At 32.3% G+C, this 19,942-nt stretch overlaps 2 protein-coding genes across 4 annotated transcripts in view; both read left to right on the top strand.

The window, feature by feature from the left end:
* Positions 1 to 1,967: 1,967 nt before the first annotated feature.
* Positions 1,968 to 9,549, top strand: LOC106622480 (epidermal growth factor receptor kinase substrate 8). 3 transcript variants are annotated; one of them, XM_014241673.3, is made up of 7 exons: positions 1,968 to 2,122; positions 3,705 to 4,124; positions 4,197 to 5,105; positions 5,171 to 5,327; positions 5,451 to 5,681; positions 8,904 to 9,244; positions 9,315 to 9,549. In XM_014241673.3, exons 2-7 carry the CDS (start codon positions 3,711 to 3,713, stop codon positions 9,408 to 9,410), a joined length of 2,148 nt encoding a protein of 715 aa, XP_014097148.2. In that variant the 5' UTR covers positions 1,968 to 2,122; positions 3,705 to 3,710; the 3' UTR covers positions 9,411 to 9,549. The 3 variants fall into 3 exon arrangements, with proteins under 3 accessions (XP_014097148.2, XP_069962252.1, XP_069962254.1); XM_070106151.1 differs by having other exon boundaries at positions 1,983 to 2,122; positions 3,684 to 4,124; XM_070106153.1 differs by having other exon boundaries at positions 1,996 to 2,177.
* A 5,025-nt stretch (positions 9,550 to 14,574) lies between these two features.
* The window catches only part of Pxd (Peroxidase), a 36,374-nt gene continuing 31,006 nt past the window's right edge, over positions 14,575 to 19,942 (top strand). The window contains exon 1 of the mRNA XM_014241636.3: positions 14,575 to 14,902. The gene's annotated coding sequence lies outside the window, so the exon portion shown is untranslated. The remainder of the gene's footprint in view (positions 14,903 to 19,942) is intronic.

Here is a 19,942-nt window from a genome sequence, read left to right on the forward strand (position 1 = left end):
AATTCAGAACTGATAGTCTTATTTTTCAGACGCTTAATAAGAAATATATATTGTTATACTGCAGCAGGAGCATGCAGCTCAAAATCTTTTTTTCTTATATGTTTAAAAGTATGTCTACACATTTTGAACACCATTACAGACTCCCGAATAAAGTTAACGCCCTGAAGCTCAAAATATAGTCAATGTAGATTGCATTTGCCTTACAAGAAGCCGAAAATTGGGGAAATTATTAATTCAAAATGTCAATTATTACCACAGTTTAGGTATAACTCGTTATATATGTACATGCACGTATACCATAAGTGATAGTACAATAAAAAGTAAATAAGTAAAATACCCAAACCCAAATAGCAAACTGAGGTCATAATTAAAATGACATACTTTCATATATACGTACATTTGTATATCACACATGCATACTCGTACATGTGTAAGTACCTGTATATGTAAGTATGTGTGTTGTGTATTCGCGCACAGGTGACTATAACGATAATAAACAAGTAAGGAAAAGCTAAGTTCGGGTGTAACCGAACATTTAACATCAGGTATTGGCAAAACTCTATATTAAACAAGTAAGAAAGAGTTAAGCTCGGGTGTAACCGTGCATTTTATTTTCTTGCAACATGCAAGAAGAAAATGCCTTCAGATGCTGTAAAATTTTACAAAAAAAAAAAATGTTGGGAAAAAATTAAGCATTCATTATCCGAAGAAATCGTAAATAAATTACAATCAAATTTGAATTATTTTAAAAACATCTTCAAATGAGATACTTGATGATGTGGAAAACGTCAACCAGAGGATCGGAATTCTTCCTATTAGGGATATTAGGTTTAGACCAAGATCTAAACCAATTCCATTATATTTCAGCGCTAAACCACATAATAAACGGTTTAAAGTCAGGCAGAAGGACGGAAATCATTATATGGGATATATTGGGGACAGAGAGGACGGGCTGATTGTATATCTTACGCATATTCGCGATAAAACTTGTTAGAAAACGAAAATCATTATATGGTTGGTGTAGTATTGACCCGATTTTATGTATTTTTGTTTAAGAGAAGACCCGACTCAACCCATTTTTGACATTCAGACATACTATTATAAGGAAAGGATTCTCTCTGAATTGCAATTATATAATTCACACATTGACCGCTATTTTCGGTAAAAAGTCAACTAAAGGCAGTGGGGTCCACATATTTAGTACGTAGGGACTTGAAAAGTTTGGGATCAATTTGGACAATTTTTGGTCATAAGGTGGCACACTTTAAAGGAACTATTTGTGGAAAGTTTTATTCCGTTACACTAATTGATGCTTTATTTGCATACTCAATTTAGACACTGTAATATACGAATAACAGAAAAATGTCATGTACCGAATTTGGTTGAAATCGGTCCAACAGATCCCGATATATGTGTTTTTACCTAAAAGTGAGCGGTACCACGTCCATCGTACAATTTTGACAATGCCTCCTACAAAGCCTTGTTGTGCCTTCCTGCTCGTAAAATTTAATGTCTCTGACGCATTTTGTTACTGATTTATCGCACTTTTATTAATTTTTATTAAAACCGTTAAATGGGGAGTGGGCGGGGTTATCATTCGGTCCCATATATTTACACACTGTCATAAGTAGGGTTGAAAACATTTGTCCTGTGCAAATTTGAGTGATATAGCGTTATTGGTTTGGAAAATATATACATTAAACTTATTAGGGGCGGGGCCACGCCCACTTTTTAAAGATTTCCAAACCACAGGTGGCCCTCTTTAATGTGATTCGTTGGGCCAAATTGTAGTTTTGTATCCTGTTGTCTGACTATGTATTATCTACGAAGTCGTTCTTACTTCTATTTTTAGGTGATACCAACAATCGTTAGGTGAACAAAACTATTATACTTTGTAGCAACATGTTGCAAGAGTATAAAAATTGTAGTCGAATTGAACCGACGATGATAAGAATTCCCTTAGTCATAATTTGTTCATTATTTCTGCAGTTTTGGATTTTCAATACTGGGTTCTACAAACAGTTGTGTCTCCCAATTTCATAAAGTTTATACGAATAAAATAGATTCTCCGCATTCGTAATAGTTTTATACACCTGAAAAGTGAACTGACACTAAAATTTTGGTAAATTATTATTCCGAAAATATGTGAAAAAAGTGATTACGTTGTCTACATCAAAGTAAAAAATGTTTTATTTAAGAAATAAATTAAAATGGTGATAAATAATAAATATTTATGAAAGAGTAAAGTAAAACCATTACTTCATTGTGAAGCAATTTTATTGGGTCTGGGAAGATAAAACAATGAATGTTATGCCAATGAACCAGCAAATAGCTCAAATATTTTCTTATAAGTAGATATACGAACAAGAATTGTAGAAAAGTTTTATCTAATCAAAAAATCAAACTAAAAAAGTACCAAACATACATACTTCCCATATATTCAAAGCTCTCCTATTATATACATATATGTATATATACATAAATATATATATGTATCTCACAAATTTACAAAAACACAATTACGTTAATATATGCACAAATCAAATGCAGTGTAATTAATAATTAACCTTCTTCAGAACGAAAACTATCTATAAGTATACATATATAAAAATGTACCATAATTAGTCTAAATAGTTAATTAAATTGCTTTATATATGTTGCAAATAGTTTAAGTGTAATTCATCATAAAATAAAAGTACTGTACGTATGTAAGAGTTAAAATGTAAATTGAGTTTAGTAAAATAATATCTGCAATTTGTAAATTAGAAGGTTCACACAAAAAAATATTGAATGAAATTTATATTTAAAACTTCATAAATAAGTAAGCTTCACGCCTGGCATGTTTAACGTAAATATATCGAAATTGACAAAACATTTGTTTTAGTAAAAATATTCCTTAAATTGCATATTGGTTCACGCAAATTTTGAAAACTCTTACTATATTTAAATATTACACAGTTACATAGATTTCTATATACATATGTATGCATGCATCCCATCTCCCAAATAAATTGATTTTCGATTTTTTTGTTGACCTTTTCCTTATATGCTATTTAATTTAACTCTTTTGGTTTGTTATCTTGTACACGAAGTAAATTTTAATAATAATACTAAGTTAGTAAATATATGGTATAAAATGGTATAAGTTAATAATAAGTTAATTATGTGATTGCAATGCATATCCGGTTTCGTTGAATGATGAATGTTGAATTCTTACACAGCATTTTTATACTCTCGTAGCATGTTGCACAGAGTAGACCTAGCACCTATCGAGTCATTGTAACAACTAAAACTGATCAAGATACATATTAAGTTAATCAAATATAAGTAAATTAAAAATATGGTAAAAACTTAGCTAAACTTGGTTTACTTATTCCTTGGCACCTAACGCATGTTAGGTTGTTGTCAAAATTGGACAATGGGCATGTCACTAAAGTGCTATAAACTAAGCACCAATGAAGTCGTCGAAATAAAACACAATAAGTGCCTTCAAGATATGCCATCTTGCTTTTAGGCAACTAAAACTAAAATCGAACCATAAATTTTGAACCAGATACCAAATATGCGAGATCACAAAATCTTCATTTACACTTGAACTTACCCCTTTTTACTTTTCTAAACTAATTTCAACGTACACTGTTTGTAACTGATTAAGCAGATATCATACTTATAAATCACGAAAGTATGTTTTGCACTATTTTAAGGCTGCTATGATGGTGCAGAATAATTACGGTGGCAATTCCAGTAATAATGAACATCAACAGGACCTGTCCAATATTGACATAGGTAATGTCGACAACAAACCCACTTACGCTTTGGAACACTTAGCTACTTTCAAAGTAAAGTATGAATCCGAGACACGTAATCCAAAAGAAAAGCTAAAGATTCTAATGAAGTTGGATGAATCAGGAGCCATTTGGCCACAGAAAATGTATATGTCCTTTAGTGGACAATGGCTGGTAATGTTGGACTGCGAAATGAAAGAAATTGAAAATTTCCCAGGTTCTCTGATAAAAGAACCAATGGCTTTCATCAGTGAGGATCCATTAGAGATTTATAATAATATTCTGGTATTTACAGTACCAGGCGTCTCTTTGGGAACGACAGAAATGCACTTTTTTCAGGTAATATCTTACCTTGGTTTTAAAATTATAACTTAAGAATATTATACTAAATGGGTTTATTTATAAGCACAGGTAACGAATGTGTCGTCAAAGCATTTGGTTGAAGACTTGAAGCAATTAAGCACTGGCAAAACTATACTGATTGATCGAAATTTGACACCTATCAAAGTATTAAAACCGGAAAAATCCTCCCATAATACTCGCGATCAATATGGTATTGCCACAGTTGCCGCAGAAATGGCTGCACAAAAGAATGCTCATGACGCTGAGCAAAGCTTGCGTGACATTCAGGTCTTAAATCATTGTTTCGAAGACATCGAAAGGTTTGTGGCACGTCTGCAATATGCTGCAGAGGCAATACGCGAATTAGAATTACGTCATAATGATCACAACCCACAAGGAGAGGGACTGCTAGTATTACGGTCACGCCCACCCATTGAAAGCGAGTTCTATGATATTTTTGCCAAAGTTAAATTGGCCATAAATTATGTTGTTAAGCTAAATCATCATTTCTCTAACGGAACGGAACCGATTTCTGATTTATTCATTTCTTTGCGTACCATGGCAAATGTTTGTAATGATGTACACGTTAGTGCTAATATACCTGAGAATGTTGTTAATCCTCTGCTCCGACGTGAAACTATACACTTTTTATCTGGTTGTTTAAATGCATCGGACACTGATTTCTGGAGATCTTTAGGAAAAAACTGGACCGCAGCAAAGGAATATTTTAAAGATCATAAAGGATCATATCATCCGATATTCTACGATGATTGGTCACCGGATTGGATAGTTGACGAAGAAGTTACATATATACCACCGCTAAAACCTAATTCGCCGGTAACTCCACGGATTTTAGCAAGTAATGCCGTTTGGCTGTCACGTTTGCAGTCAAGAAACGTAAAAATTGCCGAAGTGGTGTATAATAGCAAAGCAAATAACGATAAGGAGTTGAATGTTTCAAACGGAGAATATCTTGAGGTAAAAATTTATGTTTCGTTTTAATTAAAATACCTACCAATAAGTTTCAATAAAATTATTATTAGGTTATCGAAGATACACGTAATTGGTGGAAGGTCAGAAATTCAGCGGGCAACGTCGGTTATGTTCCACATACAGTCCTTAAAGCACATAACTTTGAAGTGCACTCCAATTACTCTATGAGGGATGCAGACTATATTGCCCCATCTTTGAACGAAGCAGGTATGCATATTTTTATTGTTTATAAATATTAAAAGATAAGATTATATGGAAATACACCATGCCAAAAACACATGCTTATTCTATAAGAATAAGTGATAACGATTATTATTTATTCTCTTACAGAGGCAATCAATGTAAACCAAACCAATGCGGGCAACATGTATCGAAATACACTCACTCCTTTTGTTGATGTTACAGAACAGTCTTCACCTAATATAGCAAAATCCATACCGCGCTCATACAGTATGCCGAATGTTCCGATTCCACCCCCTATGCCTCCTCCGCCAGATAGTGAGACACCGACACCAAGTGGTACCCTGAAGCGGAATATGGCTGCTGCTGGCAGTTTAGCAGGTATTTATGAAAAATACTTTTTCGAGCAGGATATACTTGGTTTTTTGCTTAGACTAAAATTAAATCAATTCTATCTATCGAAAACACTAATGGACACATTTTTACGCGAATTATGAAACTAAAGATTCCTCTCATGTGATTCAAGCTCATGCTAAAATGTGCAAAAACTAGATGAAATTTGTTATATTGCTTATATGGGGGCTAGAAGAAGATCTGCATCGATTCATACTTTATTGTGTAACAGAGTTTTATTTCTTCGATATAAAGATATTTCCCCGCCTTTGATCCGTGCAAATTGCAAAAGTATAAAATGTTCGGTTACACCCGAAGTTAAACCTTATTTACTCCTTATACTCTTGCAACTTGTTGCTATATATATAGTATAGTAGTTTTGTTCACCTAACGGTTGTTTGTATCTCCTTAAAATAATAATGTTAGATATAGCGTTATATATATAAGTATCAATGATCATAATGGTGAGGCGAGTTAAAATCCGAGTGACTGTCCGTCCGTCTGTCTGTCTCTGCAAGCGATAACTTAAGTAAAAATTAACATATCTTAATGAAATTGGTACAGGTGTTCCTTGGCAAAGTGAGGACGAGTTCGTAGATAATATGTTTAATGTACATATCTCCTAAACCACAAAAGCTTTAGTAAGGGCGATTTCTATAAGAACCCCTACTGAACGTGTGAAAATTGCTGAAATCGGATTACGAATATATTTCCGCCCTCTCCCCATATAACAGCTTTGTAAAAACTACTAAAAGCGCGATAAATAAATTACTAAATGTGCCAGACATTAAATTTTACACCCAGGAAGATACAAGCTTTATAACAGCCGTGAAATCACATATCTTCAGACCTATTAGATCAGTTTCAACTAAATTCGATACATAACATTATCCTGATGATCCTGTGTTACATTGTGAAAATGGGACGTAATCGGACTACAACCACGCCTACTTCCCATGGAGTACAATTTTAAATTCCGTATATCAGTACACAAATCTAGCACCAATGAATATAATCGGATAAAATTTTGCACAAATCGTGCCTTTGATGTATGTCATCCCGATTGTAAAAATTGTCACAGTCGGACCATAATTGTTCAAGACTTTTTGCCGAAAATATCGGTCAATGTGTAAGATATGTTATTGAAATTCGAAGAAAATTTTTCTTTCATAATAATATACCTTTCTCTCAAAAATGGATTGAACCGGGTCAATACTTCCCTTAGCCCCCATATACCTAATATAAAGATTTTCGAACTTCCAGTTGACTTAATACCACATACTTGTACTATATCGGTCAATGTGAGAGTTATTTTAATAATATAATGATCTTCAATCCTTTGGTTGAGGTTTCTCACATCAACTCAATATATTAAATTTAGCTTTTTCGGTTGAGTTTAGATCACATATGTATATCTCATTTCAGGATGAGTAAGGTATAATTTTCGTTGACAGGAAGTAGGATATATTAATACAACTAAATCAGTCTATGACTTTCAAAATAAATTAATATGATACCAAATTTGATTGTAGTCGATTCACGATGGCGGCGAACAATGAAGTTGAACCCTTTCGCTAAATTTTTTAATATTGCCTGAAGGCATTTAGCTGGCTTTGATCCTTTCAAGTTGTAAGAGTATAAAATGTTCGGTTACACCCGAACTTAGCTCTTCCTTACTTGTTTTAATATGAAGTTTTGCCAATACCTGCAAGTATTAAACCGCCTGTGAACCACGGCTTATATAGGTCAGGGGAGTAGAACTCCAGTTATCAAGTCTAGACCGATAAGTTAGAGTCCGTTCAAAGATTTCCGTTTTTACCTTTTTACCTTAGTATATTTCATATTGGTTTCTATGTTTTCTGAGGTACACTTTAACATCCTAGCTCGCTTGTTAAAGCAGTCTAGGATTTCACTTTGTAAACCATCTTCAACTAATTATGATTTAATTTTTCCACTATATTGGATTTTTAATACTAAAACTATATTAGATATGTAACATTAGAAAAACCATATCTTATACTTATACATGTTATTATAAATTTTAATAGAAAATAGCTTTGATAGCCATATATACTTATAGGTTTACTCAATCATAATTTAAGTACCGGTACCGATATGAAGTGAGCGTTAAGATACAAATATTTGATTGGGAACATTTGTTGTTTACGAGCTTTCAGTTTTTGTTTTGTTTGGTTGAAATGACATCTGTCAAACATATTCAATAACCTTACAGTCATTGAACAAACAACATCATATTTTTAATTGTGTTAAAAATGTCAAATTTTGTACCGGAAAGTCATTAATTTTTTGTTTCCATTTGAAGAAAAGTGCTACAGAGTTACGTCGAATGCTTGTCGAGGCATATGGTGATGGGGCTCTATGAGAAATTAAGAACGTGGAAGACCACCAAAAAGCTACGGGAAAGATCCAAAAGTATGGAAAATGACAAGCGGAAAACTGAAAAAGCACTTGTGAAATTTTGCTTCAAAGACACGAAATAAAATCAGTTTTACATCAAACTGTCACTGGCGATGAAAAATGGATTTATTATAATAATCTTAAACGGAGAAAATCATGGGTTAATCCGGGACAACCATCAAGATAGACTGCAAAAACAGATCGATTCGGTAAGAAGTCATTGCTCTGTGTTTGGTGGGATCAGAAGGGTGTGGTATATCATGAGCTTCTAAAACCTAGGGAAACTGTTAATTCTAATCGCTACAGACAACAAATGATCAATTTAAACCATGCATTGATCGAAAAACGACCATAATGGGCCGGAAGACATGGCACCTGCACCCAAAGAAAAATCTGTTCAGGATACAATCAAAATACTTGGCTGTGAGCTGCTACCGCGTCATATTCATTCGACTTGGCACCTTTCGATTACCATTTGTTTTTATTTATGGGATACGTATTAGCTGAGAAGCACTTCAGTTCCTACGCAGAAGTCGAAAATTAGGTGCTTCATTTGTTTGTTTCAAAAGTCGAACATTTCTATCGGCATGTCATCCACAAATTGCCAGAAAGGTGGTCAAAATGTGTAAAAAGCAATAGTCAAAACTTTGAATAAATTTTTTTTTACTTTCCAATTCAATATTAGTACTTTTCACAAAAAAAACGCCCATTTCATACCGGTCCACCGGTACCAATGTGTAAGTACTAAGTCCTGCGCAAATATTAATATTTGATTTTCACTTCTCACGAAAGCTATGAGAGCTCGCAATGAAAATGAGGCCAATGACGAGATATTATTGTTGCAAGGGTCAATTAATGAGGAATTGAGAACAACACTCTATCAGCGAGAACGACGCAAGGATCTAGAAATATTAACAACGCCTAATATATACATAAACCAGTATTCATCACCTAAGGAAGTTGAGGAATGGCTGCGTGCTAAAAGTTTCTCAAATGTTATTGTGTCCAAGTTGTGCAAATTAAACGGGGAGGAGCTATTTGCATTATCACCGCATGTTATTGAGGGATATTTCGGCCAAAAAGAAAGTAGACGTTTAATTTCTCAAATAGTACTTCAGAAGAACATCTGTGAAGTGAGTCCAAAAAATAAATTTCTTGCTAAAATGATTTGATAAAAGTGTTAATGAAAATTCTTTTTTATAGTACAAAACTATTCGGTCTTCAGAGCTTTCGGCGAAATTGGCGAAAGCCCGTCAAAAAGCGGACCAGGAAGGCAACGATCCAAACGAAATGTTCTAATTAAAAATATTATACATTATTTGGTGTTTAATTGAGATGGAGGCTTATATTATTATATTTGTAGAAGAATCCTTTCCAATTAATTTCTCTTGGTTTTAATATCATTTGCATACTAAATAAAACAGTAATTATTGTTTTACCTTTTTTTTTATTTTTTTAAATAATTTTTTCTCAAAATCAACAGGAAAATGAACAATTTTTAAAAAATTTCGCCAAGAACATATTTTTAAACGTTTGTATTAACTAATTTAAACATTTGTATATTATTTTAATAATGAGTCGATACCGCTTTGTTGAGAATGATCTCAAAGATCACATTGGGTAGCTGTTAGTACAATTTTGGAAATTGATGATTAAGCAATTTTAATACCTTCAATTAGTAGTACAAATATATTGTCCGCCAGACTCAAAAACTTTGCGAGATCGCCATCGCCACACATTACCAAGGTTACTTAATTACATCGGTGTCAGGTGAGTACTGAATTAAATCGACGTTTTGTCCTTCAATCCCCGGCTTAAACACTTTGGTGTCAATGCGTATTTAAACTCCGAAGATAAATGCAAATCAAATTGCATGTGCTAACCTGATGACGCAAAAATAAAGCACATATCGAGACATTCTTATCGCATATTTTCTTTACCCGTGATTGTTCATACAAGGATCAGAAAATCACATAACAAGCAAGTAGTAGAAAAATTAGAATCATTTGTATTAGGCTGATGAAGGTGTGCTAACCTGGTGACGCGCAGTGTATATATACACATAGAAGGAAAGAAAATATACTATTTGCACAATTTCGTTAATGCACTATGTATTTTATTCATCTTTTGTTTTACTAGGAAGAGCAAATTTCGCCTTTTCAAAGTGAAATGTTTTCCTTAGTTTTATTTGCTTCTGTAATAATTATAATATTTAAATACGGACTCTAATCCTGCATAGGTATGTATGTATGCACATACTTTTTACCGCTTATATGCACATACCTATGTAAGAGTGTTTTGCGAATTTGTTTTTAATATAATATGTTATGTTTTGTATATGTAAAAATTAATCTATTTAACGTATTGCTGTCATTGCAATAGGAAACAATTAACATATACATATGTAAATAGCCAATATACATATGTACCATATCTATGTAAACAATTAAGATATGTATATAAACATGGCATACTTATAAAAATTTGTGTTAAATCTATTTACCGTAATAATGCCATAGCTTGCTAATGAGCCAATAAATGTAATCAGCTATATGAAGTGGTTTAGAAAATTTAAATTTTTTTATGTTATTTTATTATGTTTTTGTTGTATATAATTAGGTGAAACAAGTACACTAACGTGTTCTGGCAGCTTTTAATGCAATTTATATAAATAGTAGTACACAGCTTTTTGAGAGCCTGTATGTGAATCCAGTTTTACAAACAACTCTTGATTATTAACTTTTTTCACAGCATATGTAAAATTAAGTATGTAACTGCATATTCTAATCTTAATTTTGACCGAAAGCATTCCACCACGCTTTGTATACGATGTACTATGTATATGTATATCTTATTACATGGTCTGTAAACATGCTCTTTTAGTATCGTTAAGGTATCCTATATTTTGACTAATTTTCAACGTGGACTGAAAAGTCTTTGAAGTGACTGAGAGATCACCGCAAACAAAAAATCTCTACCTATGTCTTAAAGTACTAACCTTAAGTATAATAATGATAAAGTTTCATGGAGTTTAATTATAATAAAACATTGCCTTTTGATGAGAGAAAACCCTGTTGATGTAATCCATGGCATGTTAAATGTTACGGCAAATCTCTTCCAGCATACAAACGGCGGCAACGCTAGAAAATATGGCGAACATTTGAAAAATTTCGTTGGGTGATGGTAAAATGGCACTCAACTAATAGCCCAAAGAGTACCGACATTCCTCCCTTTCGTACTTACCGTCCGTATCAAGCCAAATGAAAAGTTATGCCCGTAGTTGTAACGCAGAAATCAGTTGTTCTCTTTTGTTTTCATTTCACCAATGTTGCCACTGTTCTATTTGTAACAGCTGACATACGGAAGGATGGAATGTTGGTGACTGTTTGAGCTATAAAATTTACAAATGAAACCAAAGAAGGACTAAGGTTGGGTGTAACCGAAAATTTTATACTTTTGCAACTTGTGAGGCTCAAATCGAGTTGGCATAACTTTATATTGAAAAGTCTGCATAGGTTTTTCGATGGAATTGTCTTATTAACTTATACTATAGTTTGATTGCTACATTTTGTTTCGTGTCTGAGATATTAATCTGAGAATCAGCGTAACTCACACGCCATAACATTTACTACCGAATGACATAACACTTAACGATAATAATACTCTTGTATAATTTTGTTGAGACATGTTCTATTGAGATAGATGTGCAATTTATTTTAAATAAATAACATTGACCGATATATTTGTCATAAAGTCGGCTGGAATGTGTAGTATATGGGTGTCGATTGATTTCACCCGTTTTCGGCAATAAACTAAATTATTTCCGATTCTCTGTAATTGATAAGACCAGGTGAAAACTTGCACTAGCCTCCATATAACTAATATCAGCATTTTCAAATATCCGATTGACTTTGCTTTTCATATTATATATTGTTGACGGTATGTCAAATACTATTTAACTACTGTTTAAATACTTTTCAACATAGAACAAGGCGGCAAGATCCACAAATTCGCTCTGAAGAGCAAATAAGGGATACTCGAAGTTATAGATCTCGGTGCGAAGACCATGGGGTACGATATGTTGAGCAAGTTGTAAATACTGTTCAACATAGAACAAGGCGGAAAGATTCACAAATTCGTTCTGAAGAGCAAATAAGAAATACTCGAGATCATAGATCTCGTCAACAAAATCCCGAGGTACGTTATGATGAGCAAAGTAGGAACACTAGGGATTATAGAGAACTTTACGCAAGAAATCCTGAGTATAGGAATTTAGAGCACATTCGTGATCAAATGCAAAGAGAACATGCAAAAAGAAATCCTGAAATAAGGAGAGAGGAGCGTGACAGAGAAACACAACGTCGTCAGCATAGTATGAGGGAAGAAATTTCGAATCAGACTTCTTAGACAAAGTCAAGTTGGCCTTCGTAGAGATAACCCGGTCAATAGGCCGATCAACAAAAGAAAATAATGTTATAGAAATTGATAATAATGGCAATTCAACAGATTTCAAAAACATTTATTTCCAAAATATAAAGAAGGCCCTACTGAAATATGTATTTACTTCGGTGGATTATGGTTTTCACACAAAGTTCGCAAATTAAATTTCGAAACTATTGCGCAAGGTCACCCAAATGCTGCATACCCCTTCTTTTTAATGCAAACATTTCTTTCGGAAGATGGAAATTACAATTTTTGTGCTAATTGCAAAAAAGCGATTGTTAAAAAGAACGTTCCAAAAATATGTTTAGATATTATTTAAAATAAGTAAAATGGAAAATATTTTGGAAAGAGTTCAACTTTTAAAAACTTCTGAAACGCAGGGACTGCACTATGGATTGACACTAAAAACCTCCGCCAAATATATGATTACAGTGAATATAAACACGTGTGAGTGCATGGGGCAGTTGGACAAATTATGCAAATTGATTTCCATTGTTCTTTTCCAACAATTCTGTGGATTAAATTTTAGAACCTTCTGTTGGTTTGATAGCTCGATCAAAAAAGCCTCATCCTCTAGGAAGTTCTTGGACACCAATTGAAAAAGTTCTAAAGTCTTTTCAATATAAAAGAAATGTACAAATTTCAATTGAAAGGAATCAGTTTTCAGTTGTTCCGGCTGAGGGAACAACTATTCATACCAGGTGCCACATATAATAAAGTTGTAGTTCATACTCGATTGTAGTCGTGCTAACGAAATCTCAAACGAGTATACCATTTAACTGTGCGAAGGTATAAAATGTTCGGTTACATCCTAATTTATTCCTTCCTTACTTGTTCATGTTATATGTCGTTACCCATACACCCTAAAATTTAACCATACCATCTAATTTTAGTGAAAAGTCATTTCTAAGTACTGAGAGTTGCACAGTCTACAAGAATATTTGATATTTTTAGAACCAAGGTATCGACATATTCTGTCTTTATTTTTTAATTTAACAATGTTACGTATAAAATCTAAGCATTATCGATGCAGTATGTGAAAGCTTTAAACCATAAAATTGTGTATTGTCATGCCTTCCACACAAATTAAGGTAAAAACTTCGGTTTTATTAACAATTTAAAACTATTCGATGACAACGATTTGGTTTTCAATTTGATGATACACACCTTTTCTTTGAAGAAACACCCTAATGTATAAAAAGACCTTTTAAGGCTTGTGAAGCAGAACTGCTCTGTTGCAAATTGTGCAGAGTTTATGAATGAAATGCAACCGACATGCGGCACAAAAATGCCAGTTCATTCAATGACATGCTGCGAGTAGTTTGAGGTATTTGCAAATACATTCACATACCGCGAAACCGTGCACACATACATATATGTATATAAACATAGTAAACCTGGCTGTTCTGTTTTCAGTTAGGGAAAACAAAACATTGTTTTGACAGTAGAGGCGAAACTTATAGTACAATAAAACTAATTTGTAATTGCAAACGCAAATAAAAGTCCAAAATATTTGATAGCAAATGTCACCTTTTTGGGAAACATGCGACTTAAGAATTGTATCCAATATGATGAATAAAAATTAAAATATTGTTTCCATGGAAAATACAGACTTCGTTCCTGCGGATACATGTAACTATTCACAAGTAAATACATAAATATTTGCATACAACAAAGTAATTAAATAATAAAAAAACTAATTAGGCATTTTGCTCTAAAAAATGAGACTACGGCTAATCAAACTATATCAACAGAGAGAAAAAGGTTTTGAATTAATGCAACGCAAACACGCATACATGAGCAGCATTCGACTTCGCTTTTGTTAGGCAGTGAATTGAAGTTGATATATGTATGTACTATGTACATATCGCTATAGAGTGTGCACGATACGAGTGCTTGGTCTGAGACTTTAGGTAACATACCGTCTCAGTTGGTTCGTATTGGACTTGCGCGACCATATCGACAGACACTTTTCTTATAAATAACGGTAAGTTCAATTCATACGAGTTAGTTTGTTTTTGGCAGCAGTGCTTTGATTTCAATTAGACTATCATTTCTGCGTATGTGTGATATATGTACTTTTTTTGTGCAGTTTGCTTTCGGTACAACGGCTTTGTGCGGTGGCAAAATGAAAATTTAAAAAACCCTAATACAACGTAGTTTTACGTTGCATGCAAAACGAATTTATGGTCGTATAAAAAAGTAGTAACTTAAGGAAGTGCAAATTGAAAAATTTTAATTAAAAATTCTTGTGTATATAACCTAAATACCTAGCAGATAGAGCATAGTGAGACGAAATAGAAATTTTGAATTTCTTAACCTATAAAAATTTACTATTTGCATATAAGGTAAGTTGATATTTGAAATACACTTAAAATGATTGAAGAGATAAAAGGGATTTTTTTAGTAAACTAATAAAAAACATCGTTATCGGAAATGAAAAAGACCATAATTAATAAAAATATTATATGAATCCATACATAGTACGTATACGAGTATGTAGGCACATTCAGTACACAATGCACACACAGTGGTCGGTTGAAGGCGATCTGTCATGAAAAAGCTTGGTTAGAATACGAACATTCATAGTTAGGACCGGCTAAACCTAGTTTAGCAAGTTTTCCACCATTTTATTTTTACCATCCCGACTACGCTACTAGTTAAGCTAAGTTATTTTTAACTTTTCATAGTTTTCCGAAATAATAAAGTAGGAATAGAACAGGGTTTGATAATGGAACCATCGACAACATGTTTTCATTTGTAAACGTTAAAATTTCTGTAAAATTTAATATGCTACATATGTAGTTATATATGTATCTGTGCAAATAGGGATAGACCTAGATGAAAGTGATTTTGATGGATGATAATAATTGTTTTGTAATGAAGTCTTGCGTGGTTTACTCCTATGTGGATGTTTAAATTAACACATATTATACATATCTGTTGATAAATTAACATAAAATTTGGCAGCTTTGAAATCAATATACATTTCATTGACTATTTTGTTGCTAACATTAAGGATTTAGAAAGTCCTTAAAAAGCAATATTGTCGTCTAAATTCAATTTGGTGCTATTTTTACATATATATTTGTTTTGTTTTACGCTCAGTAAAATGTTTGATATGAACCAAAAATATGTACTTAAACACTTGTATTGACTAAAATGGATGTTATGCAACGGCAATTGTTGCATTCTGTTCAATCATACTGAAAATATAAGGAGAAAGATATAAATAATGTTTTGCTTACTTCCTTTTTCACTTATTATTTTAAGAGCTGAGACATTTTTTCTAATCTGAATCAATGAAAAAAATTAATAAAACAAATCAATTAGTTAAAATGCTTTATTTCTACCACTATCTCCGAAGGAAGCTCAATTGACACATCTGCTTATTTAATGATATGCAATAAGTTACTATCTCAGCAAACCGCTAACATTTAATTCAGTGGACATAATAATACAATAAATAATTTTTTGAAAAATACGCTATAAGCAGAAGCAGCTTCCGTTCAAAACTTTAAAATAACTTTCTTAAGAATCCAATTTTTTACCAGAAATTAGCAACTGGTTCCTAACTTCGCTCAATAACATGTCGAACAAGTGTGGAAGACAACTTGCAATAATGAAAGCCGGAGAAATACCTTTAGGTATTAGCAAATAGAGCAGCAAAACCATCAATAGTCGGACCATTCGATAGTTAAAATATACTAATTATATCGATAGTTTTTTCCTTTTAAATGCACCTACGCTTCGCTCTCTTAAATTAAGACACCTTCCGTATATGACCCCACTTCGGTAAAAAAAAATCGGTTCAATTTAACGTTAAGTTTTTGTACTTTTCTTAATAAAAGTCTAATCTAATGTAAAAATAAAATATGTTTTACTTAAACCAATTCATTATTAGATATATTTATGTATTTATTATTATTTAACAATCATAAAAAACAAATTTGCGGATTTTACTTTTACTACCTTTTATAATTGGGGTATAGCGTACCCCACCTAGTATAGCATGGTGAGATTATTCACCTCGTATACGGTAGGTTAAGAGACCTTGGCTTTGTACACCTCATTTTTATGAAATAAACTTTGGATTTAATTATAAAACAATACGTGAACAATAACGGAAAAACAAAAAAATTAATCAAGTTCATTTTTCATGTTATTATATAAACTGCTCTGAGTTGATTTATTTATAAAACAATACGTGAACAATAACGGAAAAACAAAAAAATTAATCTAGTTAATTTTTCATGTTATTATATAAACTGCTCTGAGTGGATTTATTTATAAAACAATACGTGCACAATAACGAAAAAACCAAAAAATTAATCTAGTTAATATTTCATGTTATTATATAAACTGCTCTGAGAGCTGACAAGTAATAAAAAGGTAAATTTTTTTCATATACGTACTCAATGCAATATGAGATCAAGAAATTTATATATACATATATACGTTTCGGTAGAGTACTTTATTATTAAATAATCCACATGTTTAATTCTTATTAAAATACAGGAAAACCGTGACGTCAAAAATTCTGATTCCGTATTAACAAGTGTAGTTATGTGCAGTCGGTATTTCAGAACATTAGAAATTTTTACCTGATTCTAACGCATGCAACTCCTAAGTAAAGTGTAAAAAGTTGTTAAATTTATTTACTTGTATATTATTTAAAAAATTTGAAACCACATGCGCGCAACCAAGCCAATAATGATGATATGTCTGCCGGAGAAATACCATCATTTGTTAGCAAAAAATGTTGCAAAACAATTCAACATTCATTGTTTGATGAAACCAATGATTTATAATCAAATTTGTATTCCATTAATATAATTCTATTTACCACATATCATTAACAGAAATAGATTATCTATGAGTTTCATTAAGGTACATCACATATCATCACCGAAAATGCGGCATAAAGTCAACCGGATTTTTAAAAATATTATTATATGGGATCTAATGCAAGTTTTCACCCGATTTCACCCAAAGATACATTGTTATTAGAACACGCTTACTCATTTTCATTTAGGTAAATAACAAAAATAAAATTCGCAACTCTATTGGTGACAAGGCGTGAGTTTATGGATATAACGTCGAAACTGTCCAACAATCTAGCAAATGGCCATCAGCCGAAACCGAAAAAAACAAAGTTCTTTGAACGCTTATGCAAGCATGTGGAAAATTTTATTAAGTGTTGTCAGTATTGTCTAGTATTGGCTCCGGACCTTTTTATTATTATTAAAATAAGTGAAAATTTAAGTTTTTATTAGTCCAAGTCAAATTTGATGGTATACTTCACAGGTCATACTAGGGGAGAGTTTTGTCTTTGCCAATGGCTATTCTCTTACATTATTAATTAAGATCAGACTTATAAATGACATTTGAATGAAACTTGATCTGTGATAAGTTTAAAAGCTAGCCTTAAAGTTACACGAATAAATTTGTCACATAATAGGTGTGTTTGAAAATACACGGTAATATCGTAAACTTCATTTAAAAGGATATTTAGATTTCAATATACATATGTATATGTATGCATTAATTAATTAATTAATGAGACATTTTATTGCGAAGAAATCTGGCAACCGCCGTACAAACGAATGACAATTTTAACATCACACTTTATTAAACCTTATTACAGTAAATTACTTTTTGAAACTCATATACATATGTAAATATAGGGGCCATTGAGAAGATAAACTTCCGCTCTATTTAAAATAGTTGTACAATATAACACTGTAGTAATTACGTGGTGGTTACAGTTTATCGGTTTAACTCTTTTTGCTTTCTTGATGTCAAGGTCTACCATCGAGTTCCACGTTACGTTCACATGTTAATGAATACAATCATTTTTTCCTTGCTCTTTACAGTCATACTTACGTTTACCGGTATTTTAACACGCCAACAAGTGCTATACTATGCGACCATTCGAACAATGGCGTTAAAGAAATGTCTTAACTGTGAATAATAAAAATAACTTGTTGGAAAATCGCCTAGTTGCCTAACTGTAGAGCAGTTAAAACCAACACCGTCAAAATTAGACAGCTCTGATTTTTATACTTTCGCAACATTTTGCCACAGAGTATAATACTTTTGTACACCTAACGGTTGCATGTAACATCTAAAACTAACAGGTGAACAAAACTATTACACTCTGTGGCAACATGTAAGTTTGTGAAGTTATTAATTAATCCGTGCCAGATTGACCATTTCGTCCATTATGCGACGCCAAAAAGCAAATTCAGTATAAAAACCGATATATCGGATTCTTCTTGCTTGTAAAAATAATGTAAGCGACATGCCGTGAAATAACTAAGAGCTAGAAATATAAATAAAAAACGGAAAAACGTATGAGCATGATTCTGTTAAAAGAGCATAGTAGGTGAAAAGGTACATTATTAGTTCATAGTTCGGTTCATTTCACTGAAAGATGGTCTGAAAAGATGGCAAACGTTTATTTAGGACGAAAGAACAATTTCTCAACAGCTTAAAAAAATCGATTTTGGGAATTAAAACTACTTCATCAATTGTTTTGAAATTTTAGCGGTATATTTATACAAACACAGTTCTTCGAGTTATACGCGATCTCCGACGACGCTAAAAAGGGACTTCCTTGTCCATACAATGACAAGGTGGAAAAAAAAATATCTAAAATTGACAAATATCGGAAGTTAAAAAAAGTTGAACTTTAGTCAAAATTTTGATCCTTTTCGATCAGATCAAAAACTCATTGTATGGAGAACTATATATAAAATATGCAGAAAAAATTGGGATCATTTGCTGCAGATTAATAACTCAAGCAAATTTAAAAAATGTAGTTTTGAGAAAAACGCGTTTAAAGATGAACTGATTGATCCGAGCGGCTAAGCTTTAGAGGGCTGTAACGAAAAAAAAAACATTTTACTATTTTTTTAAAGGTATAATTAATAAAAATAATTTTTACACCCGGTGTGCCCTTTAATTGAAAATTACTGAAAAATATACTGCCAAAACGTGAAAATCTTAATAACGCTTCCTTTATTAGCAACATAAAAATCATTCCTTAAATACAGTTATATTTAGTAAGGGATTGGAAAATGTTTCACGTTGACGTTTGAGGTTCTGTAACTATATTTGGCCGAATTAAAATATCATTAAATAGATGTAATGATTTATTGTCACCTTATCTTAAAAGAATATTTCAAACAATTTTCATTATGAATAACTTAGCCTTTACAATCATATTCAAGTGAAAGACGCTTTAAATGAAGTAGATGGAAAACAGAAGATGAAATGGTATATGATTGATTAGGATCTAATGTATGTGTTGGCCGTGGGTGAAGAATGCAGATACAATCTACTATTTATTTAAAATAGTCATATAAAAACTTGATGATAACGGT

The sequence above is a fragment of the Bactrocera oleae genome, chromosome 2 (genome assembly GCF_042242935.1).
Source record: "Bactrocera oleae isolate idBacOlea1 chromosome 2, idBacOlea1, whole genome shotgun sequence".
NCBI lineage: Eukaryota > Metazoa > Arthropoda > Insecta > Diptera > Tephritidae > Bactrocera > Bactrocera oleae.

Coding starts and splice junctions, on each gene's coding strand:
- LOC106622480 (XM_014241673.3), top strand. CDS start 3,711: ATGATGGTGCAGAATAATTACGGTGGCAATTCCAGTAATAATGAACAT. Junction 5,106..5,170: donor CAAACGGAGAATATCTTGAG/GTAAAAATTTAT, acceptor AATTATTATTAG/GTTATCGAAGATACACGTAA. Junction 5,328..5,450: donor CCCATCTTTGAACGAAGCAG/GTATGCATATTT, acceptor ATTCTCTTACAG/AGGCAATCAATGTAAACCAA.